The sequence below is a fragment of the Pleurodeles waltl genome, chromosome 4_2 (genome assembly GCF_031143425.1).
Source record: "Pleurodeles waltl isolate 20211129_DDA chromosome 4_2, aPleWal1.hap1.20221129, whole genome shotgun sequence".
Classification (NCBI taxonomy): Eukaryota; Metazoa; Chordata; class Amphibia; order Caudata; family Salamandridae; genus Pleurodeles; species Pleurodeles waltl.
This window is the reverse complement of record NC_090443.1, coordinates 669,016,313-669,034,514: the sequence shown is the minus strand read 5'-3', so window position 1 is coordinate 669,034,514 and position 18,202 is coordinate 669,016,313. Positions and strand designations below refer to the sequence as shown.

Here is an 18,202-nt window from a genome sequence, read left to right as displayed (position 1 = left end):
TTGGCAAATATGGTGAATGCTAAACTGTTGGACTGAAGGGACTGTCTTGAACTTCATTGTGTTATAGATGCATTTACAAAGCACTTCATACCCAAGATGCAGCTCCAACACTTTGAAGAATCAGAGTCTGCTACTCTGAAGGGTGTGCTTGATTGCACAAAAGACGAGTGGTGCTCTTATTTTGTGCGAGGAGCAAAGGAGAGTGAGCAATAAAATGCATCAGATTAATATTATTGTGTCTAGTTGGAAGTGGACATTTTGAATGAGGCCTATATGGGAATTCTGGTTTTGTGCACAATGAGTTGAAGCTTCCCGTTCTTATGTCACAGCAATCCTGTAGCCACATCTAGTCAACGATTGGAGGGAAAAAGATGGAACATATTTGCCCAAGTGATCAAACCTACCATCTTGGTGGGGTAGCTTTGGCTCGGCTTCTCTGTGTTTTAACCAAACACACCTGATTCAGTGGCCACGGGGAGCAAGGAGGAATATTTCCCCACTGAGAATAACACTGCTGCTGCTGACTGGATTGCTCACTTCTCCAGTTTGTATTCTGTGACTGGGGAAGTTGGTTTTGCTTCAGCTGTTGGGGTGTGTTCCACCACAGTAGGACTGAGAGCTGTGACTGGATGTGAGGAGTTTCCTACAATTACAAGCTCGGCAATCAAGAAGATTGTCCCTAATAAAGCACAAGGGACAGATAAAATCTTGTAAGATTTGTTGCTAGGTGAGATTTATATCTGGATCCCCTATTCTGTGTCCCATAATCCCATAATTTAAGGGACACCTATACCCACATTCAGTTCACCGCTTTACCAACCAACTATAGGCCCATAAGCCTAGTTGATAGCACACAAAAGTTGTTTAGCAGAATCATCTTAGTGAGGCTTCAGGACTGGATGGCATTCAACAAGATACTAATTCCTCTAAAAGCCAGTTTTCAGGATTGAACCTCCATTGTAGACCAGGTATTTCGGCTACAACCAATATTTAGGAAAACTGTGGTGTTGGGGGGTGGCCGAATGTGTGGTGTTTGTGGACCTATGTTCCGCATTTGATCTGGTCTCCGGGCCTATGTAGCGGCAGGTGTTAGCCGACATGGGGGTCCCCGACTATGTATTGGTAATTATTGTTAAGCTCCACAATCAGAATTTTTCCCAGATCTGATGTGGTCGGATGGGTGAAGTGACTGAGACATTTTCTGCTAAGAGGATGATGGGCAGGGCTGTGTCCTTGCCCCAACCCTCTTTACACTATACGTTAACGATTTGGCAACCATCCAAACCAATGCGAGTGTGATGCCCTTATGTTGGCAACCATTAAGTTTCCCGCAGTAGTGTCTGCATCCTCCATGGGGCTCCAAAAAGCCTTAGACAATTTTGATAGATTTTGCAGAAAGAGGGGTTTAGAAATAAATAAAAACAAAAACAAAAATATAGTGTTAAATACATGCCACACCACTAGAGCCAACCCCACACTGAAAGGGACCCTGGTTGAACGGGTTCACACTTTTGATTATCTTTGGCTCACCCTCATAGAATAACTGGAATAGCAAACCCACATTACAAGGCGCAGGCTCAAACCTGAACAACATATTGAGAGGTTGATGGAAGTCCATCGAGGCATACTTGTTTCCTAAATTTCACATGTGGTCCAACTTTACACCCACCAGGCTCAGGGAGCTGCTCTTTACTGCACAGAATTATAGGGGGACAGGGATATTAATGCTCTGGTGTTATCTGAGATTCGATTGTTGCAGCAGTTGACAGGACTTCCTGTTAGCACTCACTGGTCCCTCTTAGGTTGAATAAGGGCCCCAACCACATCTCCGATGGGGCTGGTGTGGAATCTGCTCCTACCGTGAGGGGTTTGAGAAGGGGCTTAGTATTTTGGAGCCAAGAGATCTCCCTTGGCTCAAGTATGTTAGGGGCACCTTAAGTAAGGTGGGGAATGCAAGATTGTGGGAGGACCCGAGAGTGGCATCATCCATTCCCAAATCGCACCTCAAGAGAAAGAGACATTATGGCCAATCTAAATTGCACTCTCTCCTGACTCGGACCTCTTTCCGGTCATTGAGAGATACTTTTCTCCTGATGAAGGTTGAATACAAAACAGAGCAGTTTCTAGATGAGGCTGAACCCACACTGGCCAGAAAACTTTATATCGAATTCAGATATGGGTCTTCGCCACTTCTCTCACTCACCACCAAGTGGGCCCATACTCCCAGAACACTACGGTAGGCGTGTCAGTCTTCTGGAGCCACACAAGAAAACTGTGGAACATGCCCTCTTTGTCTGCCCAGCATACAGGAATGTCAGAAAAATTGGCTAATCCCAGTTTGATGGAATTTAGGCACAAGGCTGTATAAGGAGGTCCAAACACTGCACTTTATCTGGTTTGGGGGGGGCGGGGGCTGCGGGAAATCAGCTGCACTGCTTACCCTGTTGTTGATTGCAGCTTCCCAGATGTACGAGGGTCTTAAATTATAGAATGCACTTTTTGGATTGGAGTACTAAATGTGAAGTATACCGATTTTTATTTATTTTATTTTTTTATAAATAATATCCGCTTTCAGATTAGGACTGTATTTAATTATGTGTTATCACTGCTTTTATTTGCTCTTTTAAGGTGGTATGACGAAATAAAGACCACTGACTCCTGCACATTAGGGAGATTAACAACGGTCATCAAGAACTCTTGTTGCTAAAGAAACATAACAAACCAACCTATGATTTACCAAGTAGAATCGCTGATTGCCCAAGGCCTAATTGTGAGTTTGCACCAGTCCATGATTCATGCCTATGATATTTTCACTGATACTATATCTCAGTGAGTTGAGATCTTTAGAGCTGGGCTATGATTCTGTATCCGTACACTATAGAACATAGTAGCTGAAACGCCATTATTGAAGTATTTTGTCTTGCTGTGTTGTTAAAGTGCTTTTCTATTTACTGAAACAAGCCCAGGGCTAGAGAGCAAGTTACTGTGTCCACTGTTTGACGTTTGAATTCTAAATCTCTCCCGCCGCTCAGTGCTTTGTTTGTAACAAAACAAACAAAAAACCTAATTGCCGGGGATCTTCTCTGGAGGCCACAGAAGCCTACACCACCCACTGCTGCTGCCAGTGTTGCCAAGACAGTTCCAATATAACTAATAAGAATCACACTGCAACACGTGTGACTATCCGGACTGCTATAGACCACCCAAAGCTATAAGAATCGCATGGGTGGAAGGTATTATTCATTTTTATGTATACTGAATTCTTTAACACAACTGTTGTGCTCACCTCAAAATTAGACAAACCGCTCCACCACGTGGTGGGCTGTTGTTAGTGCTGTTGTTGAGAATAAAGGGCCAGTGCTGAGCACCAGAAAACGACTGGCTCAAATTAAGCACTGCCGCCACCCCAAACTACCTCACTGAGAAGAATTTTCCCCTCAGTACCTTGAGAGTCAAGTGTGGAAGTTGCGCACTTAGTCCAATTTGCAGAGAGGCAATAGGATGGACTACATAACACCAGAAGCAAAAGGCCCTAACCGCAATGGTTGTGGCTCAGTGGTCCCTGCCTGCTGAATGATCTCCCACATTCTCCCAAATGGAAAAAAATTCCAGTGGTGTTAAAATGTAAGTATCTCATTTTAAAGGTATGTCCATGTGTAGGCGGGTAAAGCACCAGCAGATGAAGTGGCCCTCTGCCAACTTGAAAGCGCCCGAGAACAGTATATTCTCTAAAAAAATCTGACAAAGTCAGGGTAAATGCTGAAATAGCTGGCAAGAGAGCAGTGAGAGGAATCTGTAAGGGTTAAGTTAAGGTGTCTCCTCCAATAGAGCGGTGAGATACCTCTGTTTCTTGGGACTTCCACCACCAGGGAATCAAAACACAGCTGGGCTAGTAAGAAGAATAGATGTTTTTGTTTCCCTGGGGCAGGGCTGAGGCTTTGGACCGTGCTGTCGCTTGTATACAAGATTTGGAATAGTTTCTCAACGGTCAGACCAGCTGGGCTCCAGTAACAGAAAGCAAAAAGGCAAAGAAGAGTATCTTTGTAAAAGATTAAAGTGACCAGGTGCGAGTGGAGTTAAGTTGGACCCTAGCTGAAGAGAGTGACTGAGACTTCCTCCCACTGCTGCCTGAGTAATGGGTACTCTAAGCTGTCCATACCAGCTTTCTCAGAGTTACCAGGAGAAAACATTCTTGAGAAGTTTAGATTTAGATTATTAAAATTTTAGGATCAGTACAAGGAGCCAAGGGAATCAACTAAGACATTACCAAAGATTTGCTCATTTGTCTCGCGCTGGGCTTTTGTTAGTGAACTATGAGGTTCTAGAGGAACAGTCGAAATCTGGCACCGACCTTGTGGAGGTCAACCCAGTTTTGTCTAACAGTCTGAACACTGAGAGCAAGGGAAGGCGAAGACAACAGAAACTACTATGTTGGTGTAGGGAAATGCCTCCCTTGGCATGGTTACCCCCTAACGTTTTGCCTTTTGTTGAGGCCAGTTATGATTGAAAGTGTGCTGGGACCCTGTTAAACCAGGCCCCAGCACCAGCGTTCTTTCCCTAAGAATGTACCTTTGTTCCCACAATTGGCATAGCCCTGGCACACAGTTAAGTCCCTTGTAAATGGTACCCCTGTTACCAAGGGGCCTGGTGGCCAGGGAAGGTCTCTAAGGGCTGCAGCATGCATTATGCCACCCTGGGGACCCCTCAACTCAGCACATGCACACTGCCTCACAGCTTGTGTGTGCTGGTAGGGAGAAAATGACTAAGTCGACATGGCACTCCCCTCAGGGTGCCGTGCCCACATCCCACTGCCTGTGGCATGATGTCACCCCTCTAGCAGGCCTTACAGCCCTAAGGCAGGGTGCACTATACCACAGGTGAGGGCATAGTTGCATGAGGACTATGCCCCTGCAGTGTCTAAGCCAAACCTTAGACATTGTAAGTGCAGGGTAGCCATCAAGAGTATATGGTCTGGGAGTTTGTCAATTACTCCACAGTTCCATAATGGCTACATTGAAAGCTGGGAAGTTTGGTATCAAACTTCTCAGCACAATAAATCCATACTGATGCCAGTGTGGGATTTATTGAAAAATACACACAGAGGGCATCTTAGAGTCCAGATACCAGTCTGACTACTAGTACTAGGCTGACCAGTTTCTGCCAGCCTGCCACACCCAGGCGAGTTCCTGGCCACATGGGGTGAGTGCCTTTGTCACTCTGTGGCCAGGAACAAAGCCTGCACTTGGTGGAGGTGCTTCTCACCTCCCCTGCAGGAACTGTAACACCTGGCTGTGAGCCTCAAAGGCTCCTGCCTGTTGTTATAGCCCCCCAGGACATCCCAGCTAGTGGAGATGCCCACCCCTCCAAACACAGCCCCCACTTTTGGTGGCAAGTCCAGAGGAGATAATGAGAAAAACAAGGAGTCAGGACAGCTCCTAAGGTGCCCTGAGGTGAGGTGACCCCTGCCTCCATCTTGGTTTTGGAGGATTCACCCAATAGGAATAGGGATGTGCCCCCCTCCCCTCTGGAAGGAGGCACAAGGAGGGTGTAGCGACCCTCAAGGACAGTAGCCATTGGCTACTGCCCCCCTGACCTAAACACCCCCCCTAAATTCAGTATTTAGGGGCGGCCCTGAACCCAGGAGATCAGATTCCTGCAACCTGAAGATACAAGGACTGCTGACCTGAAAGCCCCACAGAGATGACAGAGACGACAACTGACTTGGCCCCAGCCCTACCGGTCTGTCTCCAGACTCAAAGAACCTGCACAGCGACGCATCCAGCGGGACCAGCGACCTCTGAGGACTCAGAGGACTGCCCTGCACCCAAAGGACCAAGAACGTCCCGAGAACAGCAGCACTGTTCAGAAACTGCAAAAAACATGCAACTTTGAAACAACTTTAAAGAGACTCTCACTTCCTGCCAGAAGCGTAAGTCTTCACACTCTGCACCCGACGCCCCCGGCTCGAGTCCAGGACAACCAACACCGCAGTGAGGACTCCCAGGCGACTCCAACGATGTGGACACCCTGAATCGACCTCCCTGCACCCCCATGGCGAAGCCTGCATTGAGGATCCAGATGCTCCCCTGACCGCGACTGCCTGGTAACAAAGGAACTTGACGCCTGGACCAAGCACTGCACCCGCAGCCCCCCGGACCGAGAGGAACCACCTACCAGTGCAGGAGTGACCAGCAGGTGTCAAGGCGTCGACCTTTTGATGATTAACTGAAAAGCTAAGATGTAAACCTGAAACTCTCCTCAATGCAAAACGTAGGTGAAAACCTGAAACTCTCCTCAATGCAAAACGTAGGTGAAAACCTGAAACTCTCCTCAGGTAGTCCAGTAACCTCACTAAAAACATATGGTGAGACAGCATGGAAAGGCCAACAAGCAGCCAGTAACAAGGAGATTTTGGCAGCCTAACATTTGTGGGCCATTTGACGAACCAGTACTGCATCTGGTATGTCTCTGGCTTTAATTCTGAACACTCTATCCCAATGCCACAGCCTTTAGCACAAATTGGTCACAGACAGAATAAAGTTAATTAAAAGGTACAAGAAATGGAAGCAAGGGTCAACTTTAACTATCAACGCAGCAACTCTCCAGCTGTGGTTAAGTCACAAAATAAAAAAATTAAAATGGTCTGCTAACTGGTGCAATTTGACAGATTACAAATGAATTCAGCTTGGTTTCCTCAACTAAGGATCTTAGTTTCATTTTTCTTGCAGATTGGTGACAATTGAGAAGGCAAAGTTACTGAAGTGATTCAAAAGCAGCATCTACCATACCCAACACAGGTTTTTTGTTAGTTTAAATATCATGCACGCCGGATTCCTCAGTAGGAGTCTTGAGCTCAAGGTCAGACTGTGGTGCTTGCACCCAGAATCCATTGGGCACAGCCAAAGAGTCTTTTTTAATCTTTTTATTATTATTCAAAGTACAGAGTTCACACTGTTGTACCCAATTGGGCACAGAGGGTGTACTCTTTATTTGATCATATAAAAATAGATCATAAAAGAATCACATTACAATACATTATATAAAAAATATATATATACAAAAACACATTTTTCATAAAAATCTATGTAAAATCCCACTAAGAACAGAACAATTCATCTTATTATTAAAAAATAAAAAAAACAGCAACATCTTACGCCAGGCCACTGCTCCTTTTAAGAAATGACCAACAGAACTACATACATCATGATCATTCAACTGACGAAGGAAGAGCAAAGCTGCTCTACGATTAGTAAAATTCGTCTGTCGTAGCAGTGGTACCAGATACAGTTTTTTTCCATTTAAAAAGGCTCATAAAATTAGCAAAAAAAAAAACACAAAGTGCAGCAGTGTTTGTTCATCACAGGGGGAAATACAAACATAACTAGAGGAAAACTGTCCTTTGGGAAAGGACAGCATCCAGTACATATTTAATAATCCAAAACATTTTGTATAATGGCAAGCAACACGCCAACGAAGCCTGTATGGCACCTTTACAGCCATTACCCCCTTGAGAGAAACTCCTCCCAACCCTTAGTCTCCATTCCCAGGACTCCCCTGAAGATCCACCTCACCTCTTGTACCTTGGACAGGTGCCCAATCTCCCTATACCTTTCACCCACTTTTTGGGACATCCCCTTCCTTAATATATCGCTTTCTTGGCCCTCTGACACCAATCCAGGTCGAGCTGCCAGTCCATCAGTCAAGGGGTGGCAGCGCTGCCCCAGGCTCTCGCTATATTGCATTTGGCTACTCCCACTCCCACTCCCAGCCTCAGCCAGATTCCCTGGTATCTGGTCCATGTGTGTTCTCCTGAGATTCCCAGGAGGAGCCATTTAGGATCCAGTGGTATCTCTAGTGTGGTGATCTGGGACATCTCCCGGGCTATGCTGGACCCTTATCAAGGGACACCCCCCAGAGTGTATGTAGGAATGTGCCACATTCATTGCAGCCCCAACAGGCATAGATTTGCCACCCTGCCAATTTTGTGTAGAAGCGTACTTGAGTAGTACGACCTATGCAGGATCTTCAACTGGGCTAGGCTGAATCTGGCTCTGATGGCTATTTCCCTGGGGCCTCCAAGAGTTTCCCACTATTCGTCATCTCCTAATGTTCCTAGGTCGGACTCCCATGCCTCCCTCAATTTACTCAGTAAGTTTGGTGAGTTATTGATTAGTTTCCTGTAAATCACAGAGATTCCATTTTTTGAAATCGGTTCTGCCAGGATCCCGTCTTTTCTGGGGGGGGACGCTTCTGGCAGCTGTTCCCCTACGGAATGTGCCACCTCAGGTCTTTTCCCAACTGTAAGTATCGGTAGTGTTCAGTATTGGCTATGCTGTATTCTTCCCTGAGGGTTTCAAAACTAATAAAGGCCTGCCCCCGCCACACGTCACCCAAGTGTTCTATGCCTATCAATTCCCACTTCTGAAAGCCCTGCAACTCTTGCACCTCTGCCAGTCGGTTGCTGTACCAGAGTGGGGAGAGGCCGGTGAGTTTCCCCTCCCACCCCAGATACTTTTTTGCCTGCTTTCAGGCCTTGACTACTACCAGCATGTGTTGTGGCAAGGTTGTTTTCACGCCTGGTGTTGTGCAGTAAGGATTTGAGGCCTCCCCTACCCATCATATGCCTGTCAAGACTATAGGCTGGAGCCTATTGGTTTTCGAATACCCATTCAGTATCTATGAGGAGGTGGGACTCCCAGTAATATTTGTTGATGTCCGGAATTGCCAGCCCCCCCGTCGTAGACCTCCTTTTGCAGTTTAGTCAAGGCAATCCTAGGTGCCCTCTAGCTCCACAGGAGCCTGCATAACTCTGAGTCTATTTTCCTAAAAATGCCTTGTGGGAAGGTGTGTTCTGCAGGACAGGTTATGAGTTGCGGCAGGCTCATCAGTTTATAGAGTGCTGTCTTATCCATCAGGTGGAGTGGAAGGCTATGCCAGTGGGTGACATCCCCTTTGAGTCTCTCCAGGTGAGGAGTTAAGTTTCTATTCACAAATTCCTGGGGGTTCCTAGTTACATAGATGCCCAAATAGCTGAAGCCCATGGTAACTACCGCAGCCTCACAATCCTTGGGAGGTGAGATCTCTCACCCGAGAGGGAAAAGACAACCGACCTCGACCAGTTTATGGTATACCCAGAGAGGTCTCCAAAACTTTTGAATATTTTCCTGAGCCTGCCAATGGTAAGGGAGACATATAGTAGAATATAAACGGCATGCAATGAAATACGGTCTTCCCATCCCCCTGGAGTGTGTACCACCTTAACGAGTGGATCCTGGCAGATCCATGATGCCAGTGATTCTAGCACCAGGACACAAAGCATTTGGGATAAGGGGCAACTCTGGCATGTACCCCTCCATAGTTTTAACTCCCTGTATACCACCCCATTTGCCTTCACTTGTGTCGTAGGGGAGGCGTACAGCAATTTAACCCAGATGCAGAACTGCAGCCCAAATTCAAGTCTCTCAACAACAGGAAACATTTACTTCCACTCCAGGGAATCAAACGCCATTTTGGCGTCCAGCGCCATCAGGACCGCTCGCTCTGCCTGGGGGTCAGCAGTCAGATGGAGCAAACAAACAGCCAAAGACAAAGGTTTAGCTGGGTACTCCTGTCCGGCATAAACCCCGATTGGTTCAGGTGCACAAGTGACCCGATGAGCCCCCCTGAGGTTGTTCGCCAAGACCTTAGCCAAAACTCTGGTCTCCATATTTAATAATGATATAGAACTATAAGAACTGCAGGCTCTCTGGGGCTTGCCCTCCTTATGTATGACAGTTAGACAGTTATCGTTGCGGCCATCCGATCTGCAGATAAGTAACCTCTTTCGCCGGCTTCTCTGAACATCGCCAGCAGTGGGCCGGCAATAATGCTGGTCAGACCTTTGTACAGGTCGATTGGAAGCCCATCGGGTCCTAGGGCCTTTTCTAATTGCAAATCTCTCAGGGCGCAGGCTACCTCTTCCTCCATCACATCGACCTCCTAAGCATCCCTGTCTTCCCCTTGGAGCACCTGCAGGCAAATATCGTTAAGGAAATCAGTGCAGTCCGCTGGGGACATGGATGTCATAGTGGCATAGAGGTCCTCATAGTATTCTGCAAAGGCCTCTGCAATGGTTGTGCCAGTTGTTTGTGGAAGGCTTTCTGCGCTGTCTATCTTGAGTACCCACAAGCGCTCCCTGTCTCTTTGCTCTAGCCAGGAAAATAATTTGCCGGCTTTGTCAACATCATACAGTTGGTGTTAGACTGCGGTTGTGTGTTGCCTTGCATGACTTTCCAACTGGGACCTCAAATCCTGCTGTCTTAACTTCAATTTACTTCCGTACTCAGGGGTTCCCAAGGCGAGGGCTGCCTCCTCCAGCCGAGCAACATCTCCCTCTATGGCTGCACATTCCAGTCTTGTCTCTTTCTTTGTGACCCCAATTAGGGTCTGGGCCTGCCAATAGCGTGCATGCTGTTGATACGGAGCCCCAATTTTCTTTGAAGTAAAGGTCAGTCCCCTCTTTTACCTTGTCTCAGGTATTCTTATCCCACACACTCCAGGCATCTAGGCAGTTCGGCAATGAGAATTCTCACATGGAGATCATCCATGTGACCCCGTACTGGGTAATGATCAGAGATCCCCTTTGCATATATAACAGCGTCCCTGAACCGGGAGGCATGGACGTTCTATGTAAAAATATAACTGAGCCAGAAGAAACTCCCATGGGCAGCGGAAAAGTGTGTGTATTGTCTCGTCTGGGGGTTGCTGTCCCTCCACAAGTCAATCATACACAGTGCCCTCACAAAGTGTGAAAGCAGACTGACTTCCCACCCCGACTTCTGTTGTTTGGTCCCCCCGACGTGTCCACCCTCACTTCCATAAGTTTAGGTCATCCCCTGAAATCAGGATTCCCAAAGGCAATCCCAATACCAAGTCACCGACCTCAGGGAGAGTCACCTCTTGTAAGTGAGGGAGTAGATACAAAGAGCAAATGTTCAGAGTGGTCCCCTCCCAGGTTCCAGGGAGCGCCACATACCGCCAATTATTACTGTACCATACTCGATGCGGGATGAGGGCTACTGATTTTTTTTATTTTTATTATCCGTACGCCCCTAGAATCAGTGGAATAACTAGCATGCACCCAGAGCATGTAGCCAAATCTGCAGAGTGCCTTGTAAAAGTTCCTGTTGCAGGATAATATCTGGTGCATGGCGCATTATGTGTTGCAAGACCAGTGTACGCTTGATCCTGCTGCCTAGACCATTGACATTCCAGGGCCATATGGAAAACTTCTGTACTAGACCTGCTATACTCTGGTACTATTGAAGTGCTGGGGCCATATATCCTCTCTAAGTGGTAATTCACCCCTTCCCCTTTCAAGGCTCCCCCTCTGACCCCCGCCCCCATCGCATTTACAACAAAGCCAGCCCAACCATCACCCCCATGCTTCGCGACATAATCAACAGCTCTTTCGACACCGCCACCTTCCGAGACCCATGGAAGCACGCAGAAGTCACTGCACTCCTTAAAAAAAGCCCAAAGCGGACCCGGACGACCTCACCAACTACCGCCCTAACTCTCTCCTCCCTTTCCCCACCAAGGTCGTTGAGAAACTAGTGAACACCGGCCTGTCCCACTTCCTTGAGGAAAACAACACACTCAACTCCTCCCAGTCTGGGTTCCGCAATAACCACAGCACTGAAGCCGCCCATATCGTATGTACTGACGACATCAGAACCAGAGTCGACAAGGGCAAGACTGTCGCACTTATCCTCCTGGACCTCTCCGCTGCCTTGGACACTGCCTGCCATCATACACTCCGCACACGCCTACACAACACAGGGATTCGTCACAAAGCCCTAGACTGGCTCACCTCCTTCCTCACCGATAGAACCCAAAAAGTCTACCTCCCTCCCTTCCACTCCACAGCCACCAAACTCATCTGCGGAGTCCCCCAAGGGTTCTCCCTCAGCCCTACCCTTTTCAACATTTACATGACCCTGCTCGCCAACATCCTCCAACCACAAGGAATCACCATCATATCCTACGCAGACGACACCCAACTCATCATCTCCCTCACCCGTAACCCTACCACCTCCAAAACCAACCTCCACGCTGCACTCCTTGACACCGCCACATGGATGACAACAAACCACCTCAAGCTCAACTCCAACAAAACCGAAATAATCATTTTCAGCCCCAACAAAACCGTATGGGACGACTCCTGGTGGCCCTCCGCCCTTGGCCCCGCACCTACCCCCGCAAACCACACATGCAACCTCGGCATCATCCTTGACCCCTCCCTCTCCATGAGCCAGCAAATCAACGCCGTCACCTCCTCCTGTTTCAACACACTCTGCATGCTGCGAAAAACCTTCAAATGGATTCCCAGAAAGACCAGAAAGACTGTCACCCATGCACTCATCAGCAGCAGGCTGCACTACGGAAACGCCCTCTATGCCGGCACCACACTCAAACTCAAACGCAAACTCCAGAGAATCCAGAACACAACTGCTCGCCTCATCCTGGACCTCCCTCGTCATGAACACATCTTGCCTCACCTCAAATCTCTTCACTGGCTCCCCATAGACAAGAGGATCACCTTCAAAATCCTCATCCATGCACACAAATCCCTCCAGAACACCGTCCCAACCTACCTCAATGAAAGAGTGAACTTCCACACTCCCACTCGCCACCTCCGCTCCGCTGACCTCGCACTCGCCACAGTCCCCCGCATCCAACGCGCCACCACAGGAGGCAGATCCTACCTCGCCCCCAAGGCCTGGAACTCCCTCCCCACCAACCTCCGCAAGACCCAGGACCTCCTGCTCTTCAGAAAAAGCCTCAAGACGTGGCTGTTCGAACACTAACCATCCCCACCCCCCCCACCCCCACAGCGCCTTGAGACCCACACGGGTGAGTAGCGCGCTCTATAAAATTTTTTTATTGATTGAAGGATCGACCTCACTCCCAACAGTGCTTTTCCAACCTTAAATTCCCATGAACTAGGCTCACAACACAGAACTGTCATCAAGAACAAAACCAGTAAAACTTGTTCTCTCAACTCCACCCTCCCAGCAACCTTGCAGTGTGCGTTCCATTTTACCCACGACCCCAACTTACAAAGCCCCTGTCGCCCTAAGTAAACCATTTATCAGTAGGGAGGGGGGTGGGGTGCCACCACCTGTGCGGTGTTAATAAACAGATTCCACTTGTCTAAATGTCTAATTTACACCCCCCCCCCCACATGCAGAGAAGTTATCTTGCCCTTGGTCGCTATGCAGCAGAACTGTTAACGGGCTCCCCCAGTCAGTCTACCCCACTAAGCGGAGGGATTCTCAAGCAGTCGGACCCCCACAGAGGCCATATACTTCTGGGGTTGGTGTCTAGCCCCTGTTAAGTATCTCTCACCCCCTCACCTGTTGGGTAGCCATTTTAGTTATAGCTCCATGCATGTTATTTTAGCATACTAGGCCTGCCGCTGTGCACTTTAACCTGGATATACTTTATTCAGCTTTGTTTATTATTTTAACAGTAGACACTTTTGCGGTCTTGTTTTATTTCTATCTAGCTGTTTTTGCTGAGGCCAGCACTACGTTCTCAAACAAGACATTCTTGTTCACTCCGTGCTTCTTTCAAGGCTGCAGTAAGATAAGTTGCCGTGAACGTGGTAACAGTTTTGTCTCTGGTATTCATAGAAAAACACACATCCTTACATAGGGCTATTTTCTCAGAACATCATATAAACACTTCCCCGTCCCTTACACATTAGAGGGAGATTCCAGCCAGAGGACCATGACTGTATGCTGATTGCTGAACACTTACCTTCAGCTGCTTATGCAGACTTCAGGCCTTAGCTCAGATATGGGGGATGATGTCTTCCAGGGGAACCTGAAGGGCAGAATTAGAGCTTAACATGTGCTCTATTATGGCCTAGGTAGGAATTAGTCTATTGACTCCAGTGACAATATGGTAGCGCTATTTCTATGCTTCACTCTCCTTGTCACAATTCTAATCTTGTCATGCTGATTCATCCTGGTTATTGCAGTACATGCTTTGATATCTAAGATGCAGTTGTTTCATTAAAACCTTATTAAAACATATACTGCCTCTGTTTGTCATTGAATATGTGAGACTAATTTAACTGAGATTTCCCTGAGAAATCAATTGTGCCATGCGCTTGGCTGCCCAGTCATCCCTGCTCTTGGGTAGAGATGAGGCACTGCTAGTTACCCCGAGACAAACCCGGATTCGGGCGAATGGTGTCACCTGAGGTGGGTTAGGACTCAGTCTCCCACAGGCGATTCTGCCACTCAAATCCAGTAGTCTCATTAGAATAATGACAGCCTAAGCGACATACCAAAGGGTCATCAGAGAGGAGTGCCGTCCAGGCCAAAAAGGCTGCCTCACAGCTCCTCAGTCAAAGCACAAGGGGAGAATCGTGCCCCTCCCACCACCCCAGCACTTGTGCGACAGGACTCCCGGCACCTCGGCCACCTCCAGTACTCCCCAGACACAACGCTGCTCTCCTGGGCCCCTCTGCATCACGGTCCGATGCACCCTGGGCTGCCAAGGCATCAGCAGTCCTCAGTTCACAGGGTGAAAACTCACCGCTGCATCCGACCGGGTGGTAGCCTTCAACCCCGCCGGTTGCGGCCCCGTCCAACTCATGTTCCCCGCCGGCTGCCGCCTCACCAGGGCTCCCAGGGGCCGTCTGCCATCTTAATGCAAGCCGCACAGGAAGGTCAGATCCGCAGTCGTCTTCGTCGGCTTGCAGCCCGCCCCGCTGTTGATTGCCCTAAGCCAGGAGTGAAGGACTAACGCTGGAATCTGATTTCGTCTAGGCTTGCTGCAGGATTGGGGGGTTATTCAGGCAGCAAGATAGCTCTCAGCTTGCGGCTATTTTCGCCAGCAGCAAGCTCTGCCCCCAGTCAAAGATTCTTGAGTTTGGACCTAGCAAAAGGTAAGGTCATACCCCCTAAGCCTCCTGGCCAAGGTTAAAGGTAATGCTTACTCGGCCTTGTGTGTATGGTTCCTAAATGCAGCACCCAAGTTGATGACTTGCATCTACAATATACTAGGCACTGCCTTAGACCATGCCCAGTTGGGTATGGCTGTTAAGTGCAGTGTCTTACAAAAGACAAATAAGTCCCTGTGCTCGAAGCCCATGCACCATGCCAACTGGGCTCAGCGCAAATTTGTATTCAGACGTGGGTTTTTGCTGAACACTACTACCTGACAAAGTCAACAATGAGGAGATATTATATATTGTCTCCGGTTAGGTCACTGATGATAATATTGGCAATTTCAAGTGTATGTGTGAAGTCATGAGCAGTTCATTAAGGGAGTTATGGTTGTGTAATCCAACATACCTATCTAATATGAGTAAATGTAAGGATTAGCATAAGAGTTGGATATAGGAGTAAGGGAAGTGATGAGGTAGGGAAAGTGACTGGTATAAGGACAAACTTAGGATTGTGGTTTAAGAGTATTAGTCTGGAGTACTGGTTAGTTATATACTTTTCTTGCTGACACAGTAGTAGGTTGGTGTATGGGTTAGAAGTACTGGTTCTCAATGCAATAACATACAATTACCTATTTGGTAGTATGCCTATATGAAAGCCTCTGGATGTGGACATTAGATGATGACTGTGTAGCTCTTCTTCGACGAGTGTGATTTTGCATCCCTGGGCAAGAGTATATGAGTGAAAAAGTATGAACTAGAGAGAGTATGAAAGAAAGAGTATGAGTGAGAAAGAGAATGAATTTGTGTGCAATTGCCGCTCATTGTGCAAGCTGGCTGTTATTAGCCAGAGACCTACATTAATAGCGCAGACTGGGACTTGAGGAAAAATTCATTAGAATGTGTGCTTTCTGGGAAAAAGTGAAAATTGGCATGAAATGTGTGTTTTTCATACTGAGGAAATGTCAAACCTGGCAAGAAAATGCACACTTTTCAGAACTTAGCACAAAAGTGTGTGCTATGCAAATGGATGCAGTGTGAGTTTCATACTGGGTCACTATGGAAAGTGTGATGCTGATGTATAATTTTATGTCATCTGTTGATTTACATACTTGGCAATGCGGACATTGGCATCATGGCAGTGTCTGTAACCTGCAGAGTAATTCTAGCCTGTAATGTTAGAAACCAGAAAAAAAAAACTGCCCCAGCACTAAAAGCCAGACCAGACAGTAAGCAGCCAGTGTCCACTGTGAGATACACGCCTTCAATGTGTACCACTAGTCTGTTAAGCACCCTTGGCATATTTATGAAGGACTGATTACCTCTAGAAGACTTGCACATTGAGTTAATGCTGAAATATCTTGCCCGCTTCATCTTATTAGCACTCTAATATATATATTTAGGGACACACTATGCTATTTCAGGAACAGCCAGACAAACATATCTTAATGTGCGAAAGTAGCAACATATGTACTAGCAAACGACCACTGATGAAAGAAAAATTATTAGCCCCATATGCCATTTAAAAAATGGTACGACTTTGCCTGGTATAGTTATTTTTAAGGACATATTTTACAGTGGAGCATAGCACATCAACTAGGCACAGCTAATTGTGGGGCACAAATATCTGCTTGCAGTGAATTAATACTACTGTACCTTGCACACATTTTTCAGTTGTGCAAATGAAAGAATTACTACTCCGGGGGAATAATTCCTTGTGGGTCTGAGGAAAATCATGAAGTATTGGAATGCTGGAATATTTTATTAGTTGCTTTGCTAATTCTGCCTGTTAAATCAGTAATTTCAGTTAATACATTTTGAACACTGTGGTGTAATCTTCACGATTGGGTCCTATTTCCTCAAAACATTTAGAGAGCCTCATGCCCACACACCTACACTGCCCTGTAGAAGGTAGGATCCTCCTGCCATGTCCATTGCCAAATGGGGAGGGGACTAAAACCTTTTCCATGACTACTTTTTACTCCTCATTCAGGCGGTGCAAGGTCCCAGGCAAATCGTTAAACATGATAAGATTACTATGACTGTAGAATATTCTTGAAAAGCGTGGTGCTTTGGCTGACATTATAACATAATGTCACATTAACAGCTACAGAGCCTTTGTATTATCCCACTGTTCTGAGCTTTTGCCTTCCATGACTGAAAATAGATTAGTAAGCATTCATTACTAAACATTTCCTTAACAAATTCTGCTTGTGCACTGATCTCCGAGAAAGTCCACCTATAAGTGGCTGCGTGAGATATAAATGTAATGTTCAGAAAATCACAGAAAATACTTGTTTGCAATTGCACCTTGAACACATTTACAATGGTTTTTCTTTTTACAGAAAATTCTAAGCAAATTGTAACCAAATCACTCAAGTAGGATATGCTGGCAGAACTTACTTTTTGCATTTTTCACAGCTGTACATATTATCACCTGGATACATAAAAGAAAGGAGCAAAACAAGTCATGATTAATCATTAACATGGTTTTATTTTAACAATCAAGTGTAAGAGACAAACTTAGAAAAAATCACTTCTCATGAGACCCGGACAAAGGGCTCTATTCCAAAGATTATATGCAAGCTAGTAGTACTTGTACATGTAACTAGAAGATGATTTTCTTACCTACCATGAAATATAGTAACAAATCCAGGTGTATAGGACTTGTTCCCTCGTTTCCCTCTCTGGGCTAGCAGGCAGGCACGATTTTGGCTAAATTCTCCTTACCCAAGGCATAGTCTACTTGAGCAGTAAACGTGGTGAACATCCACGAGAACCCTTGAAAATCAAACCTTTGTCATCCTTGTATTACCTTCAATAAGGATAAAATCTACAACTTGTATCAATGGGCTAAGATCTCTGAAAACTAGAACAACAAGTTACTTACCTTCAGTAACGATTTATCTGGTAGAGACATATTCAAGTTGCAGATTCCTTGCCTTAGAATTTCTCTCTGGCCTCAGACTGGATCCGGAGACTTTTCTTCTAGCAGTACCCGTGCACCCCGTTAGATGGCGTTGGTCGACTCTGCGTCCGTCGTTGGCATCGTTGTCGCCTTGATGACATCGGGATCGAATATAGGCGCCGCCTTGGTGCAGTGACGTCAGTTTCTTTTCATGACTTTCCACGCCACAGCACAGAGCCATGAAGAACACTTACGTGGTGCCCCATAGCTAAGGCCCTAAAATGGTAATCCCTGTCCCTAGAAATCAGTTTGAAAGCGGGGAGGATGGGTGGATTGGTAAGGAATCTGCAAAT

The 18,202-nt window shown here is 46.7% G+C and overlaps 1 protein-coding gene across 3 annotated transcripts in view; it reads right to left on the bottom strand.

Moving 5' to 3' along the window:
* Window positions 1–18,202, bottom strand: part of USP33 (ubiquitin specific peptidase 33) — a 399,453-nt gene that overhangs the window by 169,969 nt on the left and 211,282 nt on the right. For all 3 annotated transcript variants that reach the window (XM_069232248.1, XM_069232249.1, XM_069232250.1), the window contains one exon: window positions 17,345–17,378. In XM_069232248.1, the coding sequence (XP_069088349.1) occupies window positions 17,345–17,378 (34 nt within the window). The remainder of the gene's footprint in view (window positions 1–17,344; window positions 17,379–18,202) is intronic.